At 39.9% G+C, this 27,297-nt stretch overlaps 1 protein-coding gene across 5 annotated transcripts in view; it reads right to left on the bottom strand.

Moving 5' to 3' along the window:
- Positions 1-27,297, bottom strand: part of LOC111862876 (helicase domino) — a 201,996-nt gene that overhangs the window by 87,546 nt on the left and 87,153 nt on the right. For all 5 annotated transcript variants that reach the window (XM_023848643.2, XM_023848647.2, XM_023848644.2 and 2 more), the window contains 7 exons: positions 18,760-18,963; positions 15,395-15,834; positions 14,020-14,324; positions 11,914-12,116; positions 8,266-8,435; positions 6,930-7,126; positions 2,011-2,125 (listed from right to left, as the gene is read on the bottom strand). In XM_023848643.2, coding sequence (XP_023704411.1) covers positions 2,011-2,125; positions 6,930-7,126; positions 8,266-8,435; positions 11,914-12,116; positions 14,020-14,324; positions 15,395-15,834; positions 18,760-18,963 — 1,634 coding nt within the window. The remainder of the gene's footprint in view (positions 1-2,010; positions 2,126-6,929; positions 7,127-8,265; positions 8,436-11,913; positions 12,117-14,019; positions 14,325-15,394; positions 15,835-18,759; positions 18,964-27,297) is intronic.

Below are 27,297 nucleotides of genomic sequence, written 5' to 3'. Positions count from 1 at the left end.
CTTCACCTCATCATCCGAGGTGTAATGATTACCCTTGAGGTCTCTCTTGAGTAGAGGAAAAAATAAAAACCACAAGGCGCAAGATCGGGGGAATAAGGAGGGTGTGGAATCGGTTCAAACTTCAGGTTTCGCAAAGCCTCTTCAGTTGCGCGTGAGGTGTGTGGACGAGCGTTGTCATGTTGCAAGATTATTGGCGCCAGGCTGCCTCTAACACGACAAACTCGACGCCAGAGGTGTTTTAGAGTATGTATGTACTGAGAAGAATTTACCGTTGCCCCTCGTTCCAGAAAATCGGTCACATAAACTCGGTGAGCATCACAAAACACAGTCAAAAGAAGTTTTTTGGCGGATGGTTGTGTTTTGAGCTTTTCCGCCTGAGGAGAAGACGGATGTCGATATTCTGCACTCTGTCTTTTCTCTTCTGGGTCGTAACGATGGACCCATGACTCGTCCCCCGTCACAATATTCAAAAGAAAGTCATCTCCTTCGTCACGGTAGTGCTGCAAAAGTTGCTCGCAGCATTCCAATCGACGCTGTTTGTTCTCGTCTGTGAGACAGCGTGGTACCCATCGTGCACAGATTTTACGGTATCCCAATTGTTCAATAATGAAGCCGACACATTCCTTGGATATTCCAATATGGTTTGCGATACGCTTTTGAGTGATTCGCCGGTCATTTTGAATCAAATCATCAACGAGTTTGCGACGATTATCGTCTGTGGCAGTGGTCGGACGTCCGCTGCGTGTTTCATCAATTATGGCTTTTCCAGGCTCGCAACCAAGAAATTTTATTGCCCATCGATTTACAGTAGACCTATCAACAGCATGGTCACCATAAACAGCCTTTAAATGATGATGAATCTCAGTAGGAGTCACTTTTTCAGCAGTTAAAAATTCAATAACAGCATGCTGTTTAACTCGCATTGACATAGCACTAGAACACGTCTCCATACTTCCACTTCTCGAAATACACTGGATGAACGCAACGACCTCAAACCTGTGCATGCGTATTGAGGGGGAATGTTACTTCCACATGCCACCTGGCGCGATTCTGAAGGTCATTTCGTTCGCGCTCTACAAACATGTGTGCATTACTTTTCAGCCTACCTACGCATTAATAACAGGGATGGCCTCTTGTTGCAAGATATACATATCAGGTACAATGACAAATCAGTTCAGGCATTCAAGTTATATTAAGGGTACTACCTCTATTACTGATGAGAGGGATTCACGATGTACACCACTGAGAAGGCCTCAGGTGGCATGATATATATAATACAAAGTTTCATGAAGATTGGTACAAGCATTCAAGCAACATTAAGGTTGTGTGTCAGCAATCTAAGGCTGCAATGTTGGTATCACAGATGTATGCCATTGAGATGCCTTCCTGTAACATGATATTCTTACCAAGTTTCATGAAGATTGGTACAGGTGTTCTAGCAATATGACAGTTTTGCCTTAGAAATTTGAAAGGTTGTAACACTGGAATTGTTGAAGGGAGGAATTTATGAATTATGCCATTCACATGGGGGTCATGAGCCACGATATTCATACTCAATTTCATAGAGACTGGTTCAGACACTGAAATGCACACACATACACAGACAGACAGCAAGGTGATATCATAAGCCTACTTTTATTTTAAAACCAGGAAAGTAGGCTAAAGACATTCATATGTATGAACTCTGACTTTACACTATTTTTAAATCATAACTGACTAGGAGTTCCAGCATCTTAATTATCAGTTAAATGCATAATAATTTTCATGGTTGTAGGTTACAGATCATAAGCAAATATCATAATAGTCACTCCAAATTCAGGGCTGAAAATGCAGCATCAAGTTTAGTCAAGAATCTTAAATTTGAAATACTAAATTCCATAGTGGTAGTAGCCCACAACTGTGGTAGTAAGAGTAGTAGTAGTAGTAGTAGTAGTAGTAGTAGTAGTAGTTGTTGTTGTTGTTGTTGTTGTTGTGGCAGCAGCAGAATTCTAAACTTGAATTAACACTTACACTTTTGAAATAAGCTGTTGTGAAGTTGCCCCCTTCAATTGCCAGATCACCAAGAAGCCTTTTCTGGTTTGCTTTCTTCAGAATATTTTCTTCAACAGTCATCTCACTAACCAACCTAAGAACATACACAAAGCAAGCAAATACAACAAACCTTAAAGTAACCACAGCTTCATTCCTATACAGTGAATATCACTCTCAGTTGTTACGTGTTTGGTCCACTGAAAAAGTTCCTGGCAGGCCAGAGGTTCATTCCCAACGATGCAAAAACTGCTGTCCGGCAGTGGTTCCGCACTCAACTGGCCAAATTCTACAACAGTGCCATCTCAAACTAGTGGTTTGATGGGACAAATGCCTGAACCGGGGTGGTGACTATGTGGAAAAATAGTCAAAGGTACTTAGAACACTGCCTGTATTTTGATTTCTCTGCATGTGTATTATTGTGGCTAAAAAAAATAGAGGCAAAGGCTTTTCGATTTGCCCTCATATAACACGTTACAATATTATTTTTATTTTTTTGAATGGGAATTCCCCTAAGTCCAGATGAACCGAATCACTAATTCCACCCAGACTAGCAATTCGGATCAGATCAAGTACATCAATTATGCAAGATCGGAAAAAGGACAAAACACATAGCATTCTGGCCCTCACTTTCAGATGGATCATGGCCAAAGAGATCGTACTAGGGGATTTTGGTCCAGTAATAAGATTGCTTCAAGCAGTTATTGCCTATGACTTTCATTCAGAAGATGCCTGGTTTGAATCTCAGCCGAGACACTTGTTATCTTGATTGTAGTCCTCTGGGTTTTTCCCAAGGCAGGTGTCAGGAAAGTACCTAATGTCAGGCCATGATTGCATCCTCTACATCGTTTCCCATTAATTATTCAATACTCATCAACACTATGAGCGTGACCTGACAGTAATATATTTCGTTGTTTTACAATGCAGTCAATATCTAAACTATAAAGGATGAAATGGTAGGATATCTGATTAACTGAGAAGAATTTGGAAGTGGTCATGAACCAACTGAGGTAATACACCACATTTTGCTTGCAGGGACTGAGATGACAAAACACCTGTCAGGATAGCTGCTGTCCTAATCAAGATTCAAACCAAGCACCTCCAGAATACAAGTCTGAAGCCTTACAGCCACATTAACCTTTGAATCCTTTGTTCAGACTGTATGCTTGTATGACCTGCGTCACTTCACAGTTTATGATAACTCCATTCAGTGCACACACTCTGACGCATATGCACCACTGGTCAAAGCAGTCGACACACAGACCAACATCACACTTTTTACAATAGAAGAGGGTACTCCTGGTTTTCTTATTTAGCAAACACACATCTTTGTTTCCATTTGGATGACCAGTGTCGCGAATGATTCGCCTCTAGTCGACCCAGTTGGGCCCCAGATGAACTAGGGCTTCCCCAAGAAACAGCACTGACTGTGATATTTGCCTCATGTGACTGTACAATCAAACTTCGCAGAATTTTTTATGTCATTGTGCAATAAATAGGCATTGAGAATAGGTGGAAATACAATTATTTTGTCGATTTCCATGTCCTCCAGGCAATTCCATAACTAATTACCATCCTGTCAGATTTATCCACAGAGCCCATATTTGCAATGTTGTCTTCAATGGCTTTATACCTCTCCCGAGACACAAAATAAAAATGTTTTATAAATAAATACAGTCAACTCTCGATTATCCGGGGGCGGATTAACCGGTTTGCGGCTTAACCGGGGCTACTGAGGCTTTTTTTTGAGGCTTATATGTTGTTTAATATTCATTCACTTTTGTTTCACATGGTGAGTTGTAACACTATTTTTGCACTAGTGTGAACCGAGCTCTGCATTCTTTGGTCCTGTTATGCTAACACAATGTTCTAGGGTAGGGGTGAAAGAATGCAAGGATTTGTGGAAAGTTTCAAGGTCAGATACACCGCCCCAGTTGGTCTCTTTGTATCGATCTTCAAGTGCGTTAGCAAAATGTCAGGGTGTAAAAGGAAGCGTGTTGTGTTAAGTATTCAACAGAAACTCGTGTGAGCCGGGCTTTGAAATGTTAAGCAGTGACGAAACCATAAGTTCAGTAGGGGCGCAGCCAGAAGAGCGGGAAGAAAGTGAGAATGAGGAAGAGGTGGACAGTGTTGCTAGTAAGAAAATATCACATGGTGCTGCTCTTAATCGTTTGGAATCCTTACTTGACTATCTTGAGAGTGAAGAGAACAGTTTATTAAGTGACAAGCTAATATTACGTAGGCCTCATACGGATATCAATAAAAAGGGAAATGCAGCGTAAAAGAAAACAACAATATTAATTTTCTTTAAATGTTAAGTGTGAATATTCGTAAAAAGTGTTGGATGTTGTTGAACACTGTGATTGGAATAACTAATTCATACTTCAGTATAATGTAAAAAAAGTATTAAATAGGCCATGAGATGACATAAAAATGAGGTTGAGTAAATTTAAATACAGGTAGGCCTGTATTATGAAGGTACAGTATTACAGTACTACTTTTAATAACATTTGTCTTAACCAGGTTTTCGATTAATCGTGATTTCCATGCCCACCATTATCCCGGATAATCAAGAGTTGACTGTAATTGACAATACAACACTGACTTTCTGACTGATAATTTGCTATTGAAAAGAAATCCTTGAAAATGACCCACTTCTTTGCAAGCTAAGTGGCACTAATCTGCTTGCTCAGATGAATATTTACTTCTCAGTTCTCAAAACAAAGCTGTGCTCTACTTGGCTGACCCAGTCATAAACAGTCATATCTAACTGTAATTAATATCGAAACCAGTACCATGATAAACGATTTCACTGTTCAGAGCTACTGTGGGGGGGGGTTGTGGTTTCAACAGGAAGATCAAACTGCCAGCACTCCCAAAGATTGCATGTGTTAGATAAATCTAACATTCGGGCACAGCAGTGTTACTTGCTGTTAGATACATCTAACATTTTATGTTAAAGGTTGGAGGTTAAGGGGTTAACAGTAAAGAGACCTACAAACAGAACTGTGAACATCATATCCAACATCACACTAAGGAAGACCATTAAAATCAATTTTCTACCCAAGATTCAAATTTCATACATGCCAAGAGTAGGCTTCATATATTAATCACACGACAATTTTCTCAGTATATGTCTAATGAATCGACAGAAAAGTTAGACAAAAGGTGTGTTCAAAACATTACCAAAATTTGTCTTTAAATATTTTTCTCTATTTAAGAACTTATTACATAGCATACCCTTCAAAACAGTCCCCTTGCACAGCAATATACTTCTCCCTCCATCTTTTCCAATTCTGAGAGCACTGTTAGCACGACGTTTTTGATATCACCTTCAAGTGTCTGAAATCTTCTTCCTTCAAGAGTGTTTTGAGTTTAGGGGACAGAAAAATGTCGGGAGGAGAGACACCAAGTAAATAGGGAGCTATATAAGGCAGGAATTTATTTCTTTTGCCGAGAATTGTATAACCGATAATGCTATGTGAGCAGGGCGTATTAAGCTGCCGGAGCAGGTATCCCACAGTCTACATTTCAGGGCACTTTCTTTGTACCACATCCTGCAGATGCCTCACCACCACGAGATAAGAATCTTGAATCACTGATCCTCAGGAGTTAATTCATAAAGCACAATCCTAGAGGACCAAAAAAAAACACTCCTTTCGTTTGCAGGTGCACCAGTCATGCTTTCTTGGGACAAGACAAAGCAGAATTCTTCCAGTGTGAAGACTGGTTTGGTTTCAACATCATCACCATAAACCCAAATCACGTCACTGGTAATGACATTTTTCATAATATTTTCATCATTTGCCCTTCAGAGATCATCAGTCAAGTGTCTCGGCACAAACTTTGCTGAGACCCGATGCATTCCAAAATCTTCTGTTAAAAGCTTGTGGCATGAACCAAAGGATATTTCAACCCCTCCTGCCACTTCGTGGAAAGTCAGATGACAATTTCCACGAACGTTTTTTCATCTGGGGAAACACAGATTTGGATCCTGAAGTTGACGGACAGCCAGACCACTCATCATCTGTTGAAGTTCTTCCATTTTTAAAATATTTGAGCCATTTGCAGGTTGTCGTTTGACTAAAAGCACCACTGTCGTAAGCTTCATGCAATATGTTGTGGGTTTCTGCAGCTGTCTTCCCTACTCTGAAACAGAATTTAACACAAATTCTTTGCTCCTTTACTGACTCCACACTAAACGCGACACAACAACTCACTCGATCACAAAACCGGATAAAAGAGGGTAAAACTACTCCTGTAACAGGCCATAAAGACCCATATGTGTGTGAGACGTTGAGGCTCCCATATTTTCTCTAGACAACTGGCTCACAGACGGTGGTAAGGTTGTCAGCCTTATGCGCTGACCACCCTTTACCCCCCAGGCAAATTCCTTATACTCACGTCTGTTAGAGGCTAAATCAACTTCAGGGCCATAGTGCAGCTGGTAGGATTAGGTAAATTAAAAAAAATCCACCTCATCAGGACTCGCGCCCGCAACCTTCCGGCTTGTAGCATAGTACGTCAACGAACTATGCTACTATGTACTGGTTATAAAGACTAAATAGAATGTCCGATCTACTTGGAACACAATGGCATGCGTAACTAACAGTTGGGTTGCAGGGTCACTGAAACAACCTCTAATGTAACCAACGCACTGCTACTCCACATCATACTTTCAAGAACTTTTTGAACACACCTTGTATGTTACATGAAAATGTCAGAGGGACTACTGTACTAGACACCTGTGTAGTTGATAATATTTTCCTATGAAGGATAAACATTTGCAACAAAACTGCAAAAATTGTTCCTTCCTCATTTCTTCCTACATACTATGAATATACAATGGTCCACAGCCATTCAACTGTAATGTACAGATACTGATTTTTAAACTAACTCACCGGTATATGTGAACATCCCTGGTTTGACCAATTCTATGACAACGATCTTGAGCCTGAGCATCCATTGTGGGATTCCAATCACTGTCGTAAAATATCACAGTGTCTGCTCCAGTGAGGTTCACACCAATCCCACCTGAACGGGTTGATAGGATAAAACAAAAAATTCGGCGGTCAGCATTAAAACGTTCCATCAGCATCTGGAAAAAAATGAGCAATAATAATTAGCAACAACATTTTGTACAAGCTACAAATGAGTGGGACCAGAAGCAAAGTTCTTGCTTTATTTTGTCCTCTCAGGCACTAGTCACCTCTGATATGAATGCAGGGTTGGGTTTCAGTATTACAAGGAATATAGTGAAAAACCAAGTGTGCAAAGATACACAAAAATGTATGGGAATTGTCACAAATACATGGGGGGGGGGACTTACCCAAGGACAGTCAATAGTTCGTCCCTATGTACTCCATTCTGAATGAATGGAGAACAATGAATTAAACAAATCTGAACTAATTCTTAGCACCAAACAGTGTGCCCACTGCAGCAGGTCCCCATACTGCCATGCCACACTCAAAACGCTGGTAAAATTGTTAACACTTAAAGAATTTTAGGGTATTCTTTAAGTGTCTGACTTGCTCTGAACAACAGAAATCTGAGTTATTATGTGTTTTTACAGTTACTAATCATTATACTGAAAGTTAAGTATCATATTCCACCATTCATTCTCTGGCCAAGTTTTCTACACTGCCACCAACTCACCAACTGCTCTTGTATATGACAGACTGATCATTATAGCATACAAATACATTTGCAAATTGTACTGGACCAACTGTTGGGAATATGCAGAAAAGGATTGGGAGTGAGAGGTTTCGGGCCAGTGTTAGAATGAAGCGTGATGGAATTTTGTGTAACAGTATCAGGGATGGTCACAGAAATGTTAAACCCAATAACTGAGGGTGCAATTACCATAATTTTGATTAGAATATTAGCAAAGTGACTTCAATTACAATGAGGAATTCATTATGCAACTTGTTAAAAAAAAATTTTTTTTTTTTTTTAACTTCTCACATGGGTTTGTCTGCATTTCATGCTGGCAAATACCGTACAACCCATGTTCTCTTTAAAATTTTAGATGCAGAACACAATTTAATAAGAATAAGATTCACCACATCTAATGGAACTTCATAACATCAGATTTAAACATAAATTAAATAAAAGAATGGAACAAATTAAAACTATGTAATGATGGCAAATACAACACAATAATGAACTTCTAACAGTATTCTTTATAACTGTGAGTTTTAAGCAACATGAAATTAATTTATTCCAATGCCCACAAACCTGTCTCTGATCAATACGAGTTGTCCCATCCAAACGCAAATAAATGTGACCATGAAAATTAAGAAAGGCTTCTAGAACATCCAGCATCCTAGTCATTTGGGTAAAGATTAGTACACGGTGGTGATCTGCTTTCAACTGCCGAAGTAATCGGTCTAGCACCTGCAGTTTACCTATAAAAATAACATAAACCATCAATGTTTTAATAAAGCGGAATGGGATCTTTAATTTTAAATCAATGTGTGTGCAGCATAATAAACACTTAGTGTGGAGCTGAGTACCATCTTTTAGACAACGAACAGACATCACTATACCTTGGAAAACAATTACTCTGAAAATGTTCATGCTGGGGTAATGGGGGTGTGTGTGTCCATCCCCAAAAAAAATGAACACCTTTTTATCCTCCGTCACCTTTATTTATAGATCAGCACTTCAGCAGTAGCACATATACGTGGTAGAGTCATTAAGTTCATGGAATGTGGTTTTATCATATTACAAGGTATTCACATACACTTACACAGATCCACATCAACCCTCAAAATAGTTGCCGTTGGCCACTATACAAGTCTCTCAACGTTGATATAGCTGCCAAAATCATTGCTGAAACATATTGGCAGGAAATTCCGGTACGGCGTCTCGTGGCAATGACCACCTCCTCAGACGACTGAAATCTATGAAAGCTTTGCTTTCAAGCGGTGAAAGAGAAAGAAATCAAATGGTGTGAGATCAGGTGAGTATGGAGGGTATGGCAAAACGGTGACCTGTTGCCTTAGTCAGTTTCTCTTGGACAAGAGCAGAGCGATGTGCAGGAGCATTGTCGTGTAGCAACAGCCAATTCTTCCTACGCTAAATGTTTCACTAGGGGATTTGCGTAGTTTCTGGTAGAACTTGATGTTTGCCTGTTGTTCAAACTGCAACATTTTCGATTTCCACCAACTGCATTTAACTGCAGTTCACAACAGACTTACACTGTTTGCACACAACTGCCTCTTGCTGTGACAAGAGTTGAACTGACAGGGCATCAACCTATCCGCTGTAGTGCGCTACGTCATCGATTTGCGGCCATTCCACAAACTTACTGACTGAGGTAGTATTACTCATAGAGAAAAACACTCCATTGTTAAAAAAATCAATAAGAGTCATCAATCACTTAGAAAACTAGTTCCTAGCAAATAATCTTACAATAAATACTGAAAAGACTGAAGCAATATTATTTTGGGGAAAAGGATCTAGTTAACTCATGGCCCCATTCAGCATCTAAAAAATAAATAAATAAATAACTTACTCATCTAATCTAAAATTTTTAGGTATTTATATCACAGTTAACACTTTGCAGACCGGTGGCACATTTTTATGCCCAACGCTTTTAAACATGGCGGACCGGTGGCATATTATTATGATTTTAGGACACATTATGTTGAAACACACTATACCTTTCTCTGGAGCCACCCAAATGGAATGACTACTGCGTAATATTATTCTAGAATGTTTGCTTAGTAGGCAGTAACTTGATCTCACTGTTTGGGTTACCCATTCAAAGGAAAATGATCTTTGACCCTTCAAGCTCTTATGTACCAGACAGGAAGTTAGTACTACAATGAGTCAAGGACAGAAGCGGTTGAAAACCAAGCAATATCTGACTTGTTCTCCAGACGAGCTATCTGAGGTTCCTTCTGAGACCTGTAGTGATAGTGATTTAGACAGTGGCAGTGAGAGGGGACAACAAACAATTGTGGCCACAGACAATAAAAGTGAAAGTAGCTCTGAGGAAAGTGCAGGTAGTAAAATTGCGGGGACAGCCACATGGGGAAAAGTAGACAAAACGCCTACTTTGGGATAGTTTACTGGAAATCCAGGGGTGAAACAAATTCCATCGGCCCCAACGCAAGTGTCTGAAGTACCAGAACTGTTTTTTGGAGATAGGGATACTCGTGTTGTGAATGTGATTGCCAAAATTTACAATTCGAGCATGGCTGATGTTCAAAGGAGACATGGACAAGTAAAGAAGCCTATCTGTATTTCTGAGTATAATATGTTCATGAAGGGAGTTGACAGAGCCGATCAATACTTGGCCTATTATTCTCTTCCTAGGAAAATAATAAAGTGAACAAAGAAAGTTGCCATGTGGCTTATAAACTGTGCCATTTTCAATTCATTTTTGGTTTACAAAAATCTAAACCCTAATTCGAAATGGAAATACAAAGCATTTCTGATGAATGTGGCAAAGGTCTGGGCTACAGACGAGATGGTGGCGGAAGAACCAGAGTCAGGCACAGACTTAGTGCAACCGGGCCCATGAACTTCCACCCCACGCAATCCTCATGTGGACACCCCTGGGAAACTCTCGGGTGATATGCGGAAACATACCCTCATGAAAACTGTGAAGAGTGAACATTCCTAGGGGAAGCATCATCCTAAGCATTGCACAAGTTAGGGCAGTAAGTTTAAAAATGCCGGTCCCCAGGGTGATTTAAATATTTAAATTGCTGGTCTGCAAAGTGATAACTTAAGCTGGGCCACTCATATACAATCTCTGCCATAAATAACAAAGCTCTCTATTTGATTAAATCCATACGACTCAGCAAGTTTACCAGTACTAAGAAGTATTTCACTAAATTGGAATCTATGCTGAAATCTGGTATTATTTGCTGTGGAGGGGAGCAAATAACAGTAATTCAGTCTTTAAATTACAGAAAAAAGGCCTAAGGCTCATTAAAGGAGTAGAAGTCTGTTTGGTGAATTTAAGATTTTAAAATTAACTTCTTTATATATATATATACATGAGATCTTATGCTTTTTAAAAAAGAACAAGATCTACACAACTCATTATTCTGACATCCACAAGTATAACACTGAAGGAAAACAGGATTTGTATGTATAAACATGCAACACTGTTCGCTGCAAAATAAGTGTAATTAACAGGGAAATTAAAATGCCTAACAGCTTGCCCCATGAATTAAAAAGAACAGAAAATTTTAAAGTTTTTAAAAATAAATTAAAAAGTTATTTATTACACAACTGTTTTTATTCTCTGCAGGAGTTCTTTAGTAACAATGATGGGCAGCAGTTTGGTGGCTCAGGTTGGTTTTGATGTGGTGTGGATGTATATAGATGGTGTAGGTGTATGCGTTATTTTATACTGGATTGTTGGGGGATGTCATCTTCAGTTGCTAGCTTCAGCAGGGGAACAATGATCCTAAGATGACTGTATTGTTCGCAGTCTTGTGTATCATTTTGTACATTTTTAAGAGTTGTTGATTTGTAGTGTTTTAGATGGCTTAAACTGACTTGTCCAATCGTACTTGTGTAACAGTTTATGGATATAAATAAATTATGAATTATGATGAGGGTTTGAATAGCATTGCTATAGCACAAACAGGTACGCGAGACACAAAATTGCTGAACTTCAGCAAAGCCTGAGGTCCATTTGGATTAGGTCATCTGATGTGTCTGTTCCTGAAGTCGCTTTTAGGTCTACTTATAAATATGGGCCTAATCCCATTACCCTACATAAAAGACTAATACAGATAAAATTTTTTGGTGATAGATGGCTTTTCACAGATAATTTGGATGATGCATGTTACACATAGTCATGCATTAACTTTTAGCACTGCCCCCCCCCACAACATATTTTTGCAATAAATAACTCACCACAATCGTACTGAATGAGCCTAGGATCTGGAAACTGTGTGACCATTGCACTTGCAATAGGATGCAGTAAAGCACTACGTGATGACAGTTCCTGTTGTAGCATGGCCTGAGTTCTTTTTATCCCCCAGAACTTTGAGGGAGGAGGATGTGACACATGAAACCTGGTTTGAGGAGCTGAAACGGCTGGCACACACAACACAAACCTAGGCAATAAAAATATATTCATATAATAAACACCAATTTTTTTCACACATGCTGATACTGGGTATCACAAAAGTACAAAGGCCAGAGCAAACCACACCACATAATCTGAACACTAAGCCTCACACTATAAGATGACTAACAGAAAAGCCAGAAGAAATCCACAGGGATCTAAAGATTTTTAAGTTTGGACAGGTCTTCATTTAATAAATGTAAATACTCCCATACAAGTATATTTTTACAAAATTCACCTTATACCAGGGTTTCTCAAACTGTCTGAGAAGTCTTTGGCTTTATAATGAAAACAAGCTATGGGATTGAAAATATGTATCTCCTCTACACGTTCTGCCCTGAGCTCCACACACTTATGATTTTGTTGTTCAAACTTCTTTAACCCATACAAGAAAAATTCCTTTTGTTGTGGTGCTTACCACCTTTCTGCAGCTAATGTGGTATCCCCAGTGTTCAAAAACTTTCTTCCCTTCAGGTGTTTCTTGAGGGTAGGAAAGAGGTAGTAGTTAGAAGGGGCCAAATCTGGTGAGTAGTCTTGAGTGTTTCAGAACAGTGAAGAACTGCCAACCTCTGGTACGTAATGTTCGCTCTGTGGGGAGCAGCAGTGTCTCAAAAGAAACAAGACTCGTTTCAAAAGTGTGCCTTGATGTTTGGAGACCAGTTGCTGCTTCAGTTTGTCGAGCAGTGCAACGTAGTACTTCGCCACAATGGTTGCACCCTTTTCCAGGTAGTCTACAAGCAAAACTCCATCTTTGTCCCAGAAGACAGACGCCCGCACCTTGCTTGACGACTTCTGTGTCTTGAATTTCTTTGGACATGGGAAACCACTGTGTCCATTCCTTGGATTGTTCTTTGGTCACTGGATCATACACATGGATCCAAGTTTCATCCATAGTTACACGACAGTTCAAAAATCCAACAGGATCCAGCCAAAATTGGCCCAAAATGGCTTGTGAAGCAAGCAGTCGATCACACTTCTGACCACCATAGACACATTTGGGAACCCATTTGGCTGAGACCTTCCTCATGTCTAAAATCTCATGAATGAAACAGCCTACTCTTTCTCGAGGTATCGCCAGAGTTTATGCTATCTTTCTAACTGATATTCGTCCAGGATCATGGAATGAATGGCATCCACATTTTCTGGAATTGTTACTTGAGTTGGTTTCTCAGAATGTTCTTCGTCTTCAGTGCTCAAATATCCTGCTCTAAACCTAGCAATCCAGTTCTTGACTGTGGAGTAGGTAGGGCTCTTATCACATAATGTAACCCACATAACAATGTAAATCTTTTTGGCCAAGTTCCCTTTCAGGAAAAGGTATTTCATCACCACTCTCCACTCTTTGCAGTGAAATCTCCAATGTTTTGTGCCATTTTCATTTCAGATCCACAACAAACATTAAATAATCATGCTACAATTATGAAAATTAGGTCACACATATACAAAAAAAAAAAATTGATGTGATAAAAGTATTATTAGTATAAGAGTAGGTGAAACAGGAAAAGACTTATCAGCACCCCTACAGGTCCCCAACAGGTTGTACAGAGCAGAAAGGTGAAGAGATTTACAACATGTCTGCATCAATAATAAGCTATAAATAGCTATTGTACAGTTACAAAAAAATTTGCAAATGTTTTCCCACTTGCTACTACTTCTTCTGAAGGCGCTTATATAAAAATCTTACTCACTTATCAAAACTATGCATGGATACAAACTATATTTTTTATTTTTCTTGAGAACTACCCGCTTTGAATAGGTCGCAACTCACAGTTTGAGAAACCATGACATATTCTTTAACCTTTAACATCCGAAGTGCATCGATCTGTACACTGATGAGTGTGGTCGTCGTGGCTGAAGTACCCTGCTTTGTGCATTCAGGCACTCAAACATACCTTGAAAAAATATCTCTGAGTTCATTAACATAACGCTGCGGGGTATGAACTAGAGACATGAGATGTTCTGTCTGTGTCCAAAATCCATCTGGTCTGTGGCCGGTTTCTTTCAGGGCATTCAGGCAATGCACATATCCAGCCCCTCTGAAGTCCCCTGGGTGAGGGTCTACCATGTCAACAATTCTCATAGCCTCTATAAGATCTGAACCATAGATTGGGCATGCAGCACATCGACGCATGTTGAATCGATTCAACATTTCTAATTTTGCTTTCCTCCGCAACTGCTTCTTAACTTCTAATTCAGGCTGCCATGTAGACATGAAACATGAAGGAAAAGTAATTTAGCATGCATGCACATATAAAATCACATATAATGCACTACCAACATACACTATCAAGTTTATAATCAACCTACTACATTCAACTACATACTATGATGTAAATGTCTGTGAGCTTTCCACACATTATCTGAGCTTTGTTGGTCTGATTTCCAGAATGATTTGCAGAAAGAGCTCTGATGATTGCAATATACCATTTCAGTGGTACCTCCCCAATACAACACATGCACACGTTCACAGCTTACATTCACACACTAGCAAAATATCCTACAGCAGGGGGAGGGTTTACCTTACACTGAGAAAAACCACAACTGGAGAGTGCTGTGAAACTGCAGTTTTGAATAATTAAGGTAAAAACCCTCAAAAGTTTAACAAAGTAATTAGCATCACAAATTACAAACTGTATACTTAAAAACATGATCACTCAGAATACAAATATCATTATATACAATTTACCAGATTATTTCCACACCCTGATTGATCCAATTTTCTCACCTACAGTGAGCTTCCTCCTTGTCATTGTCTTGCTCATAAGGTAACTTCCAAAAAAAAAAAAAAAAAAATATTAACAAGAACACTGTGAATATTATTAACACAAACAAAACACACAGTACATAACATTGTGTGACTGTTGCTAGTGACATTATGCAGGTGGTGACCTTGAATAAGTCTGGCCACAAGCGAGTAATCTTTGAACACACCAAAATTGTCCCTATACCAAACTGTGTCTATGTAGGAAGCAAACTTCCATACATACAACACAGGTAAATCTTAAAATCTACAGATACTAAATCAGGAAAAGTAATAAATTTGTTATCTGAATATTTGGCAAAGACTGAAAACAATGCCCTTAAATGTAGGAACCTAACATTGTGGTTTCACTGCATCATGATCCATATATCCATTACCAAAGGCTGGCTAGCATGGTTTTCACTAGCAATCCAAGAGGCAACTGCTGATGTGTTTTAGCCCTATTCTAAACCTTCCATTCTGAAAACTAGCTCTGATATCCCACTCCTCAAAATCCACCCACTCACCAAATAAAAAACAGAGTGAGTTTCTGCTTGCAACTCCTGTTTCCGTTTCTGTTGTTCTGCTATCTTTGTCTCATTTCGTGTCACTATACTACTTGATGCTGATGGTGAATATGTGTGCATGGTATTGTTCCTTTGAGACTGTTGGACTAGAGCAGCTAGAACAGGCTGGGTGACAGCAGTACATGTCTTCGTGGACGTCACTGTGGTAGTGGTTGTTACTGTCATAGTTCCTGCTACCACCGTGTTCACAAGAGTACCCAGGGTTGTCTGAGCTCCCAATGACATGTTGACAGGAGGAACCCTCATTACTGGCCGAGCCACGGACGTGGGTGTAGTCTGACCAGAGGAGATCATACGGTTCACTGTTGTCACTGTAGTTGTTGCCACACCACTCACTGATTTTGAAAGTACAGTCAGCCGATGTCCACTTGCAGTCATCACTGAAACATACACAATCCTGTAGCCATGTGTCAAGTTGTGTAGGCCAGAAGTTACAGAAATTAAAACATTGGTAATTCTGGTAACCAGTGATTAATTCTTGGGCCGGAGATTTGGTGTCTTCACACACACTTTATTTTACTGACATAAATAAAGTACAGGATTATTTGGAGCTTTGGAGGTAAAAGCATACTAAGCTCGGCACCATTTCAGTGGTTATTCCTTTTATTCTTATTTTTATCCACATAGTAGCTTATCTTACACTAAGAACTAAATCCATTTCCGTGTGGCCTAGTGAAAACCCTATATTGTTTTGGCTTCTTATATGTCTAGCCTATCAAGCACGGTTTTACTTTGATCTGGACTCCCCATATTGTTGACGGAGGTAGCTGTTAAGTATGTGGACCTTTTACATTCTTATCTTGCTTGCATTGATGGAGGCTCCAACTATGTAAACATCACTTGGGTCCATGCTGGTCAAAATCATGTCCACTTTCAGGGGAAGTATGTTCCACCATTTTAGCAATCCTCTGGTAATGTTCTTCCTCTCTTTTGTGAACCACTGACATTGCCAGAAGACAAGGTCAGGGGTTTCTTCAAATGTTTCGCATGTGTAGCTCCCATTTGAAACTATATTAAAATGTGCCAGATTATGCGCCAGGGCTGTGTGACCACTTTGGATGTGGAAGACTGAGGTAAAACACTCTTCTGTTTAGTTTGCATTTGGCATTATCATGGAACAACACAAAGTATTGCTGTCCCTTGACCCATCCCACTGCCTGGTGCCACATCTGGGATTCCTCTTTGGATATTTTCCTCCATGCGCTTTTCATGTTCTCAACTGGAACAGGGATTTGGCTACCTCTCCCATGCCTGAAACTATGCTTGGCTAGATCATCCACTTTCCCATTCCCAGCAATTCCTCCTTGGGCTGGGATCCAATGCACCTTAACATGTTTCCTGGCTGCCTTGGTCTCTGCAAGCTGTTCCTTAGTATGACAAATGAGTGGATCTTGATGTTTTTATAATGAGATTACAGTCATCATGCTCCTGAGTCTGAAAATATACTAATGTTACTGCCTTGTATTTCCTTGATACGGGTGAGAGACTCGGAGATGGCCATGACCTCCAAAGTAAACATGTGGCTTCCAAGGTAAATATGGAAGCGATCTGTGATGTCCTGAAGCCCCAGACTTTGTCTTCATTACAGCTGAAGATGGAATAACCCCCAAAGGGCCCTTCTCCTGATTTGAAGCCATCTGTGAAAAGGCTCCTGGTCTGCCTCAGCTCCTCCTCAAAAACATTCCCAAGAGAAGAGGGATGAGCTCTGATGATGCAGAGAGCATCATTTCTCTATCAATCCCAAAACTTGGTCTACTCATGATAGAGGTAAGTGCAGTTTCACAACACAATGGTAGTGAGAGTTTTACTATTAAGTGCTCCTTAGGGTCAATATCCCTAAATGCATCAAAGAGGGGTACCATGTCTACTCTATCAATCTTAACTGGATTTTCCATCCAGTCTACGTGTATAATCTCCTCCAGTGGAGAGGGTGGGCCTTGTTTGTGAGCATTCTCATGATGAAGCTGTGAACTAAATAACAGTATCAAATCTCGAAAGGAGGAATTTTGGCTGCCCTCAGTACAATGTTTGCAGGTCCCACAGCACTTTTAAGTGATTTCAACTGGATTTTCTCGATTAGGACCTTCTACGAATTATAGAGCTCGTGAATGAAAATGCTTCTTTGTAAAGGCGAAGGACGAGGGGATCTGCTCTGCAATGCGCGTGTCTGCCAACTCGGGATGTCAACTGCATGGTCCCTGCAACACACTGTTTCCATTTCAGAGCTGGTAAAGTGGCAGGCCTAGAAATTTAACCTTTTCTGAAGTAGGTACAACACACGCTCACTTTAATAGTCAAGTGATCATCATGGTCCTTCTTCCTCTTTCCCCTTCATTTTCTTTTTTGTAAAAGTCTCAGTTGCTCAGGCAGACATATCTCTAGGCCTTAGGTCTGCAGTGCCTCGTCAACTTCACTGACTCCTTCTGTGACCCTTCAGGATGCTTCCAGCAATGCTAACGAGGTGAAAAGGGAGACATCATGAGCAAATTCAATTATCCTGCAACCTGGAGGCAAGATGTCTCCAGGCTCTTTTCATGCACACATTCACTCTCCACTAGGTAGTGCCATTTATGTGTAAGAATGAAAACTTCTTAGTTCTTGATCCTAGAGAAGCCTTGTAGACATGTATGCAGCATTTCCTTCCAGAGGTATACCCTACTAAATTACCAACAAAATTAAGTACACACAAAAAGTTTGAAGAGTTTATCTTGAACAAAGAAAAAAGTTATTGCAAAGTGAACGATGTAGTGTAGTTACAGGCAATGCAGGTTTAAATCACTCCAGTACTCAGGGGGTGTAACTGAGCAGTACAACCAGTCACCAATGTGTTAACACTGAACTGTACCCAGGTCCTATGATCTGGCAACTAGATTCTCAGAAGACATTAGTCAGAATAACCAGTCTCCGGGCCAAGATAATATAAATATAAACCATGAGGGCTAGCAACTTGATCACAATCTAAGTTGAATAGTTGTTAAAAATTCTTCTTGTACTATAGTTATTTTAAAATCCAAATACTTAATTCTATTTAATTCATATGGGACTTGATCCAAGTTCTGTCTGCTGATGGCCTGTTCTGACAGAAGACAAAAATAGTAACCAGTTTCCTGATGATCATCCTTTCTCTGTAGATTCAATGACTAGAGCAGAACTCATCTATAAGCAGAACATTCTAGTCTGATAAATAAGCCTGCTTTCACTTGCATATATTTAAGAGATATGTACAAAATATAAAATATGATTTCCTTGTTAAGTAATCTTCATTCCTAGTACACTTTCCTCAGTGAAAGATATATTTCATTCACCTGTAGTTGTTCCTGGATTCTGTGACAATGGTTGAATCACTTGTGTGGATGGTGTAAGTAAAATGTGGCGTCCTGTTGAAGTCTGCACCAGTTGGGCAAATCCCGCTGGTACAGAAAACCTCTGTACACCATCCGACTGTTTCACCTGCACGCCTGTCAGTGTCTGCTGCTGTGGAGTGGGGCCTAAAGTAGCAACTGGAATTGCTGAAACACACATGTAAAACATCATCACCTTAAATCCCCTCTGAAACTTAAAAATAGTACTACCAGAAGCAATTATTCTCATTAAGCACAACTGGTTTAACATATAAGGTAAAGTTTCCCTTTTGCATGGCTAATTAAGCACTACACCATGAAAGCTTAGGGAGGAGTATATGTATAGATCCAAGTACTCCTGACCTCGGCAATCAATAGGTACCAATAACAACTAAATTTATGGCACTTATATATACGGTCTGATAAATTCCGGGACTGAGTTTATTATGTGCATTTAAAAGCATGCAGAAACATGTTTCAACCTGTCTAAGCTGATTCTTCCACTGCATTCCCTGTATAAGGTCAGTAACTTCTCTCTTGTCGTCCATGATCAGTCATGCTTATTGCTTTATAGCACAGCAGATTGTTGTGACAGTTTGTGGCGATGGAACAAACAGCAAACATTAAGTTTTGTTTCAAGATGGGTAAAACAGCTACTAAAACTTTCCAGCTGATAATATAGGCTTGTGGTGACAATGGTTTCTTTCGTACACAGGTATTTATAATGGTATTTGAATCCTTTAAATGATCTAAAGATGGGCATGAGGATCTTCAGGATGATCCAAGAAGCAGGACACCTTCATCCTCTCTAAATGCAGATACAATTGCAAATCTCCATGAAATGGTGACATCAGATCACTGATGGACTCTTAGAATGATGGCAGAAGCATTAGACATGAACAAGGATACAAATCATCAATCCTCCATGAAGATTTACGAAAGTGGAGAGTCTGCACAAATTCTGTCACACAAACTCGAGGATAAGTGGAAGCAATGGAGATTCACATCATGCCAAGGCTTCATCCAGACTTGTCAAGACAATCCCAAATTTATTTATGGTAATTTTCTCTTTCTTAAGATGAAAACTGCCCTCAAAGGAAATAGGTTTCAGGATGTTCAACACATTCAGAAAAACATCTTGGCCTAATTAAACCCTCTTCATTTGCAGTTTTCAAAAACTTTTTAAATGATGCAACAAATTTATTCAAGTTGGCAGATATTATGTTGAACAGAAATGAAACAAATTTGCATTTCTGTGTATTTTTCCACACTTATCCTGAAACTTTACTGTCAGACACTGTAATATCAAACCAAATAGGCTGTTGCATCTGATGGGCTGTAACAGTCCACATCATCACATCCACAATTCTGTAGGATTCTGCAGTTTTTAACTGTCAAATGAAATGGGAAGGTGATGATCATAATTAGGATCAGTGAGTGAATAAGGTGGTGGAAGGAGATTCCAATGCACTATCCTGTCATTTGCCTGGGCACAATTAAGAAAACAGCAAACTATTTCAGTCAGGATACCTGCAAATTGAGCTGAGATTCAAACAGGGCACCTCCTTATGTGTCAAGTTCATTTGAAGATATGTAACATGTCAAATGTCACGAGAATTGTGCAAAGGTGCTGGAGGTATTTTATGATACTGTCAATATACTGTTATTCTTAAAAGGTGAAACGGGCAACCAGGAATTTAATCCCGAATGATTTGACAAATCCTGATGAAATTATATCATTAATTTGGAGTTCATGCTGGGCAAATGCACACACAATCCATACTGCTGTACAGCAAAAGAAAGTGCACTGTAAATGGCAAATAAAAAAGAAAATATTTTATGAAGGCCACAAGCAATACTGCTTAAAACAGGTCATCTTGTAATATGCAAAAGGAGAAAGTGTACTCCTAATTCATTTCATTTAATTTTCTAAATGCGTTATCATCTTCCAAAAAACTACATCAATGTTCATTAACTGCCTGTACAAACCCTACAGTGGAACAATTAAACGTGGGACCTCTCTGATTCAAATCATGCATGTGAGTTTTCTGGAGGAAAAAAAAAAGACAAAGCGCTTTCCTGATGTTTTCGTTTGTTCATTTTTCACTTGCTATACTTTACCCTCATCTGTGTGTGTAATATTTAAAACCTGAATGACTGAATGAGTATTTCTGATGTTCATAGGTTTTTATTTCCTCTTTGGTGAAGGCTAAACAATTACTTACTTACTCACTCATGGAGCTGAGCCCTTCTGGAGGAGCCACCAATTCTGCAGCTACTCAAGAACTTCCCAGCATTTTATGGAACCCAAAGGTTCATTACCGTGTTCACAAGAGCCCTCCACTGGTCTCTATCCTGAGCCAGGATTAAAATTAAGCATATGTAAGAATGACTTTTCAAGCGTGAGATGGGGAGAGAAAGAGAACTCTCTTTACTAGACAAACTTTATTTTGCTATAATAATTTACATAACACTAGCCACTTTTCACAATGAACTGAAGTGTACAGCCAATTTACTAAAAATTGAGTTATTCTGAATATTGCACTAGAAAACATGTCTGCAGAAAAGAAGTACTTTTATGAATTCACTTTATACACCTTCTACAAACATCCGAAGGAAAAGAAATATTATAAAACATGTTATATGTAACATTAATGGGGTTAGTTTCCATAAGTCACTAGTCTTTATTTATTTTAACCCATCTCACTTTATTAACCATTCCTACTGTCAGTCTCATCTTTGGTGCCTTCAAAATTCCCATCTTCTGTCTTGCATTCACTGTTCACTCTTTCATATTCAAAGCTACGTTCCAAATTTATTCCTCATCCTTATTTCCATCCATTACATTAGACATATGGCACTTCCTGATTCCTTTCACTATCACTCTGGACAGAGGTCCTAATCAGCTAGCAGTGCAATTCTACACTGGCCTTCTTTATTGTCCTGGGTGTCAGAATGTAGTTCCCTGCTAAATCAAACTGAATATAATTGTTCCAACTGATCCTTAAAAGGCTTATTCATTAGAACATGTAGTTATGAGGTCATCCTTCCACAAGGTCTTGCACGAATCACAGCTCTGACATCCAAACTTAAACCTTTGAATGTAACCAGGACAAGCAATCCTTATTCTCTCAGCAACGTTCTGTCTCCTATTCCAAGCAACTTGTAAACAGTCCCCCATCATCCATCTCATAGTTTAATGTCTAATCATTAGCCCCACAGGCAGGTTCATCTCAGACAAATACCACACACTCAGTATCATATACACTGGCAGTTTCATGTTGTCTGTCAACCCTGTCAACAATACAGCCACTCGATGCTTCTTACTGCTTCATGGCTCTATAACACACTTTGGAATCATATCATCAATGGGATAATTAGGATGGCATACCAATATGCATCGGAGTTTCACTCCTTTTGCTTCAGAGCATGATGATAAATTCTTGCGAAGTAAAGGAAATCTGTTCCTCCACATGATTTGCATGCACCATCCTGTGCTTGATTTAAACTTCTGCACTTGTTGAGTTTAAAGGTATTACGTGAAACTGACATTAAATTCTGCATTCGAGTCCATATAAATGAACACATTCATGTAGCTGGCAGAAGATTCTGTTTATGTTGTTTTCACCATTGGGTATTTTAGCCTTGGTAGACACACCTGTCTTGCTGCTTCACAGCTGTTTGTTGTGCATGTTTACGGTGGTACTTGTTCTCTTGACATAATCTACCATTTTTATGATGAGAAACACCTGCACAGGAACTTGTGAAATAAAGCAGTGCATTACCACTGCAGATTCCATACTTTTGCGATGTTTCCAGCAACTTTTTGGCAGCTCATTGCTTCTGACCTTGAAACATATTTGTCACTCTGCTTTCTCCTCTCACAGTATGATCCAATGCACACCTTGGCATGAACACACAGAAAGATTAAAACAGATTACAACCATGTATATCATCAAATTCATAATGACCCAGAGTGTAATAACTCTTGGGGGGTGGGGGAAGCGGGGGTGCATTTGAGCAAATAAGAATTATATCTGGATAGTAAAGATACAAAGTACAGAAAATAATTGCAAAGCATTTTCTTAGAGGGATTCACTTGTAGCACTTTTACAACACACCTTTATTTACTTTTCTACAATCACCATAAATCACAATGCACTTTGTGAGCCTGGGAATGAGTTTTTTATTCCAGTGTCACAGAAATCTCCTGCCTGCTCTCTTAGACATGGAGAACAATTCTTAACACTTCTGGGCATTGTTAATGAAGTTCACTGATGGTTAAGCGTCTGTCAGCACGAATGTTTTCATCAATTTTTGGACAATTTCATCAGTGACAACGGATGGCCTACCACCCCTTATTTCATCATGAACATCATTTCTTCCGGCATCAAATTCACTACACCATTTTGCCACATTCTGCCTGTTCATAATATCTTCGCCATAAACAGAAAGAAGTTGGCAATGAATTTCAAGCAGCAGTTTCCCCTTTTGAATGAAGAAATTGCATTACTGCACGAATCTCACATTTGGTGGGATTTGGAATCAACACAACCATTTTAAACACAAACTGCAAGCACACCGTTCCCATGACTGTGGCCGGTGAACTCAGCCTTGTCAAACAGTTCCTATCTTACACAGCAGCCCTGCCATTTCTTTTAAAAAAAAAACTTGCATTTTTACTGTACTGGATATCCCTCGTATGATACCTTATGACATGGACCCTGGTGAACAAAGCAAGTATAGTCCCCCTCTCCCAATAACTTGTCTTTGGGGCTGAAAAATGAGAGAAATTGAGACCGAGTTTGTTTTATTTCCTCTAAAAATGAGACCAGGATATGCCTACTTAATATACAGGGGATGGACGAAAATATGGAAACACCCAACAAAAAACACATTACCGTGACTAATATGGTGTAGGACAATCTCTGGCTTGCAGAACTGCTTGCAGTCTCCTTGGAATGGATAAATAAAGTTCCTGTATGACTTGCAAGGGAATCTTGTACCATTCTTCCTGAAAAACATGGTAAGTTCTGTTATCGATGATGGAGGTGGATAGCGCGCACGCAGATTGCTCTCCAAAACAGACCACGAAGGCTCAATAATATTGATATCTGGCAATTGTGGGGGCCATGGCAGATGTGACACTTCATCTTCGTTCTCAGAAAACCAGTCCTGGACAATGTGAGCTATGTGAACACAGGCATTGTTGGCGTGGTAAATGGTATCACCATTAGGGAACAAAGTTTGCACCATGGGATGGACTTGGTCGCCCAAAATGGTCACATACTCGTAGTCGTTGGCAGTGACGTGACCTTGCAGGGTAATGATGGGTCCGACAAAATACCACGATATGGCTGCCCATACCATGATCGAACCCCCGCCATATTTCACTCTTGGCAGCAAACAATCTGGATCGTAAGCTTGGGATGGCGTTCTCCAGACGTAAACTTGGCGAGAAGTTGGAAACAGTGTGAAGGTGGACTCATCCGACTGAATGACTGTCTTCCATTGCTCAACAGTCCAGGTTTTATGACTTCGGCACCACACTGTCCTCTTAGTGGCATTTTGATCACTGATGAGTGGCTTTGGAATTGCCGCTCGTCCAGGAATTCCCTGCTTGTGGAGTTCCCTTCGTACTGTTTTGGTGCTGACAGGGTTTGTGAGCGTGACATTCATTTCAGCAGTCACTTTTGCAGCTGTAGTCTACTTATTTTTCGTCACAATCCTACACAATGTTCGTCTGTCTCAATCACTCAACACACATTTCCATCCACGCTGGTGTTTATTGGATGCGTTTTTTCTTGGATACTGTGCCTCGCGAAACACCAAAAACCTCGGCTACCTTGGTTACAGAAGTACCCACCATATGGGCCCCAACAATTTGCCTGCTTTAGAGTTCTGTTAGCTCTGACATGACACACAAAAAATTGCACAGAACACTTGTCTCGACAACAAATGAAGCTTGCAATGTATTGCAGAGGTTGTACAGGTAGTGGTGTTGGGCAGATACGACAGCATGACCTACAAACGTCCCTAAAATAAACACTTCAATTCAGGCATGCATTTCACAAGGTGTTTCCATATTTTTGTCTGTCCCCTGTAAAAAAGCAACTTCAACAACACAAACAAAAACAATAAATCCAACTAATCCATTCTGATACCATCCATTATTGCAGATCTATTCATATTATACAGCCAGAAATCAGTTTGTGTGTAGTTTTTTGTATTATGAACCCTTTAAGAAAAATTAGAAAAACACCAAGATGAACTTCATCTAAAGTAGCAATAATATTTAAATGAGATATGACATTAAACTTCCTCGGCAACTGCTGTAGCGTACCCTCAAATACCAAATTACACTTAAACTGTTCAGTAGTTAACAGGGTTACTACATGCAGATGGACACAAACTCCCTTATATACATTCAAATTGTGTACACACAAAAAATTACCCTTTCAACAGTGATACACAAGACACTATGCCTCTTGGAACATTAAAAAACATTCTTTTCAGTTCTCTCTATACAGTTCACTACAATGGAAATCACTATTACAAAGCTCATAAAAACTAAAATGTAACTGAGACAGACTGTATTACCATTAATACTACCATAGTTAATAAGTTTGTGGACTGGCCGCAAAGCGTCGTCGTAGTACACTAGAGTGGATAGGTTGAGGCATGATATGATGCCCTGTCAGTTCATCTCTTGTCACAGCAAGAGGCAGTTATGAGCAAACAGTGTAAGCAGAACTATGGCCTCTATTGTGAACTGCAGTTAAATGCGAGTGGTGGAAATCGAAAATGTTGCAGTTTGAACAACGGGCAAACATCAAGTTCTGCCAAAAACTAGGCAAATCCCCTAGCGAAACATTTAACATGATGAAGCAGGTGTATGATGAAGAAGCTCTGGGCTGCAGTGCCATGTTTAAGTGGCACCATGTCTTTTAAAATTCACTTAGTGGGGCGGGGTGTGGGGTCCAGCTGGGTCCACTTGGCACGACAGCCACTGACTGACCTCCTGTACCTGCTCCAGGTGATTATGATGATGGAGAATTTGGTGGAATGAAGACTGGCAGGGGAACTGAAGTACTTGGAGAAAACCCACCCCAGCGCTACTTTGTCCACCACAAATCACACTTGACCAGACGCAGGATCAGACCCAGGCCACCGTAGTGGGAAGCCAGCAACTAACCGCTTGAGCTATGGAGCTCCCCCAGGGGAGAGAGAGTTTGGAGGACGATGAGCGAAGTCAGCCAAAAGCAGTCAGAACTGAACACAAATCGAAGAAGTTGCAACGTTGGTATGTGCCAACCGCTCCCAATTGATAGATGATGCCGCAGCAGCAGTAGGGATAAGCCATGGTATATGCCACAAAATTCTCACTGATGGCCTGAATATGTCGTGTTACCAAGCACTGTGTTCCACATGTCCTGACGCAAGACCAACATGATGATCGCATGACCATTTGTGGTGATCATATCAGTAGTGCTGACATTGATGGGACATTTCTGAACCAGATCATTACATGAGACAAAACATGGTGTTTTCTTTACAATCTGCAACTGATCATCATCAAGAAAGAAGAAACCGTGATAGGACAGGTCAAATGGCAAGGTGATGCTTAAACTATTTTTCGACTTGGGAATTGTTCACATGGAATTTATCCCACACGGAGCAACTGTAAACAAGGTCAGGTACAAGGAGATCGTTATCCGTCTACGCGATTAAATTCGTTTTAAGCCTCCTGAGCATTGGCGTAGGAAGAATTGGCTGTTGTTACACAACAACACCCTTGCACATCGGTCTGTTCTTGTCCAAGAGGAACTGGCAAGGCAACAGGTCACAGTTTTGCCACACCCTCCGTACTCCATGCGATTTCTTTCTCTTTCACAGATTGAAAGCAAAGCTACGTGGTCATAGATTTTGGGCATCCAAGGAGGTCGTCAATGCCAATCATTAACCGTTAACAATTTTTCTTCTTTGGGGGGGGCTGTCATTTGAATTGTTTGGTGTTCAAAGCCACCAAATTTCAACAACCTGCATGCCTCTCAGTAAACAGCCAACTTCAAAGATATATAACAAGATTATCCTGATTACATTCCTAACATTAACATTATCATAAAATGTTACTTATTTCTTGCAAAATCTACAACAGCAACGCAAGCTCCTAGTTAAGCAGGTGGTAAATACCGACTTCAGGATTGGGATTTATTATAGTATGCTGGCTGGTTGCACCTAACAGGCAATGCAGATCAGCATGGAGCAGAATTCGAAGTTAACTAGGTTACACACTAGAATAGAGCCAGTGATCAAAACTCACGCAGTACAAAAAGCACAGAAATATTACGTGATAAAATATATGCATTTTCATGATACAAATAAACACAAAAATTTCAGAAAATGAGCGTTACATCACAATGTTTCACATACATGCCAGCATGACATGAATCCTAAATTTCAGGGACATATACAATTTGCTTACTCTATTAACAGGCATTC

The sequence above is a fragment of the Cryptotermes secundus genome, unplaced genomic scaffold (assembly GCF_002891405.2).
Source record: "Cryptotermes secundus unplaced genomic scaffold, Csec_1.0 scaffold528, whole genome shotgun sequence".
Lineage (NCBI taxonomy): Eukaryota > Metazoa > Arthropoda > Insecta > Blattodea > Kalotermitidae > Cryptotermes > Cryptotermes secundus.
The sequence above is the reverse complement of the archived record's forward strand: the minus strand, read 5'-3'. Positions and strand labels throughout refer to the sequence as shown.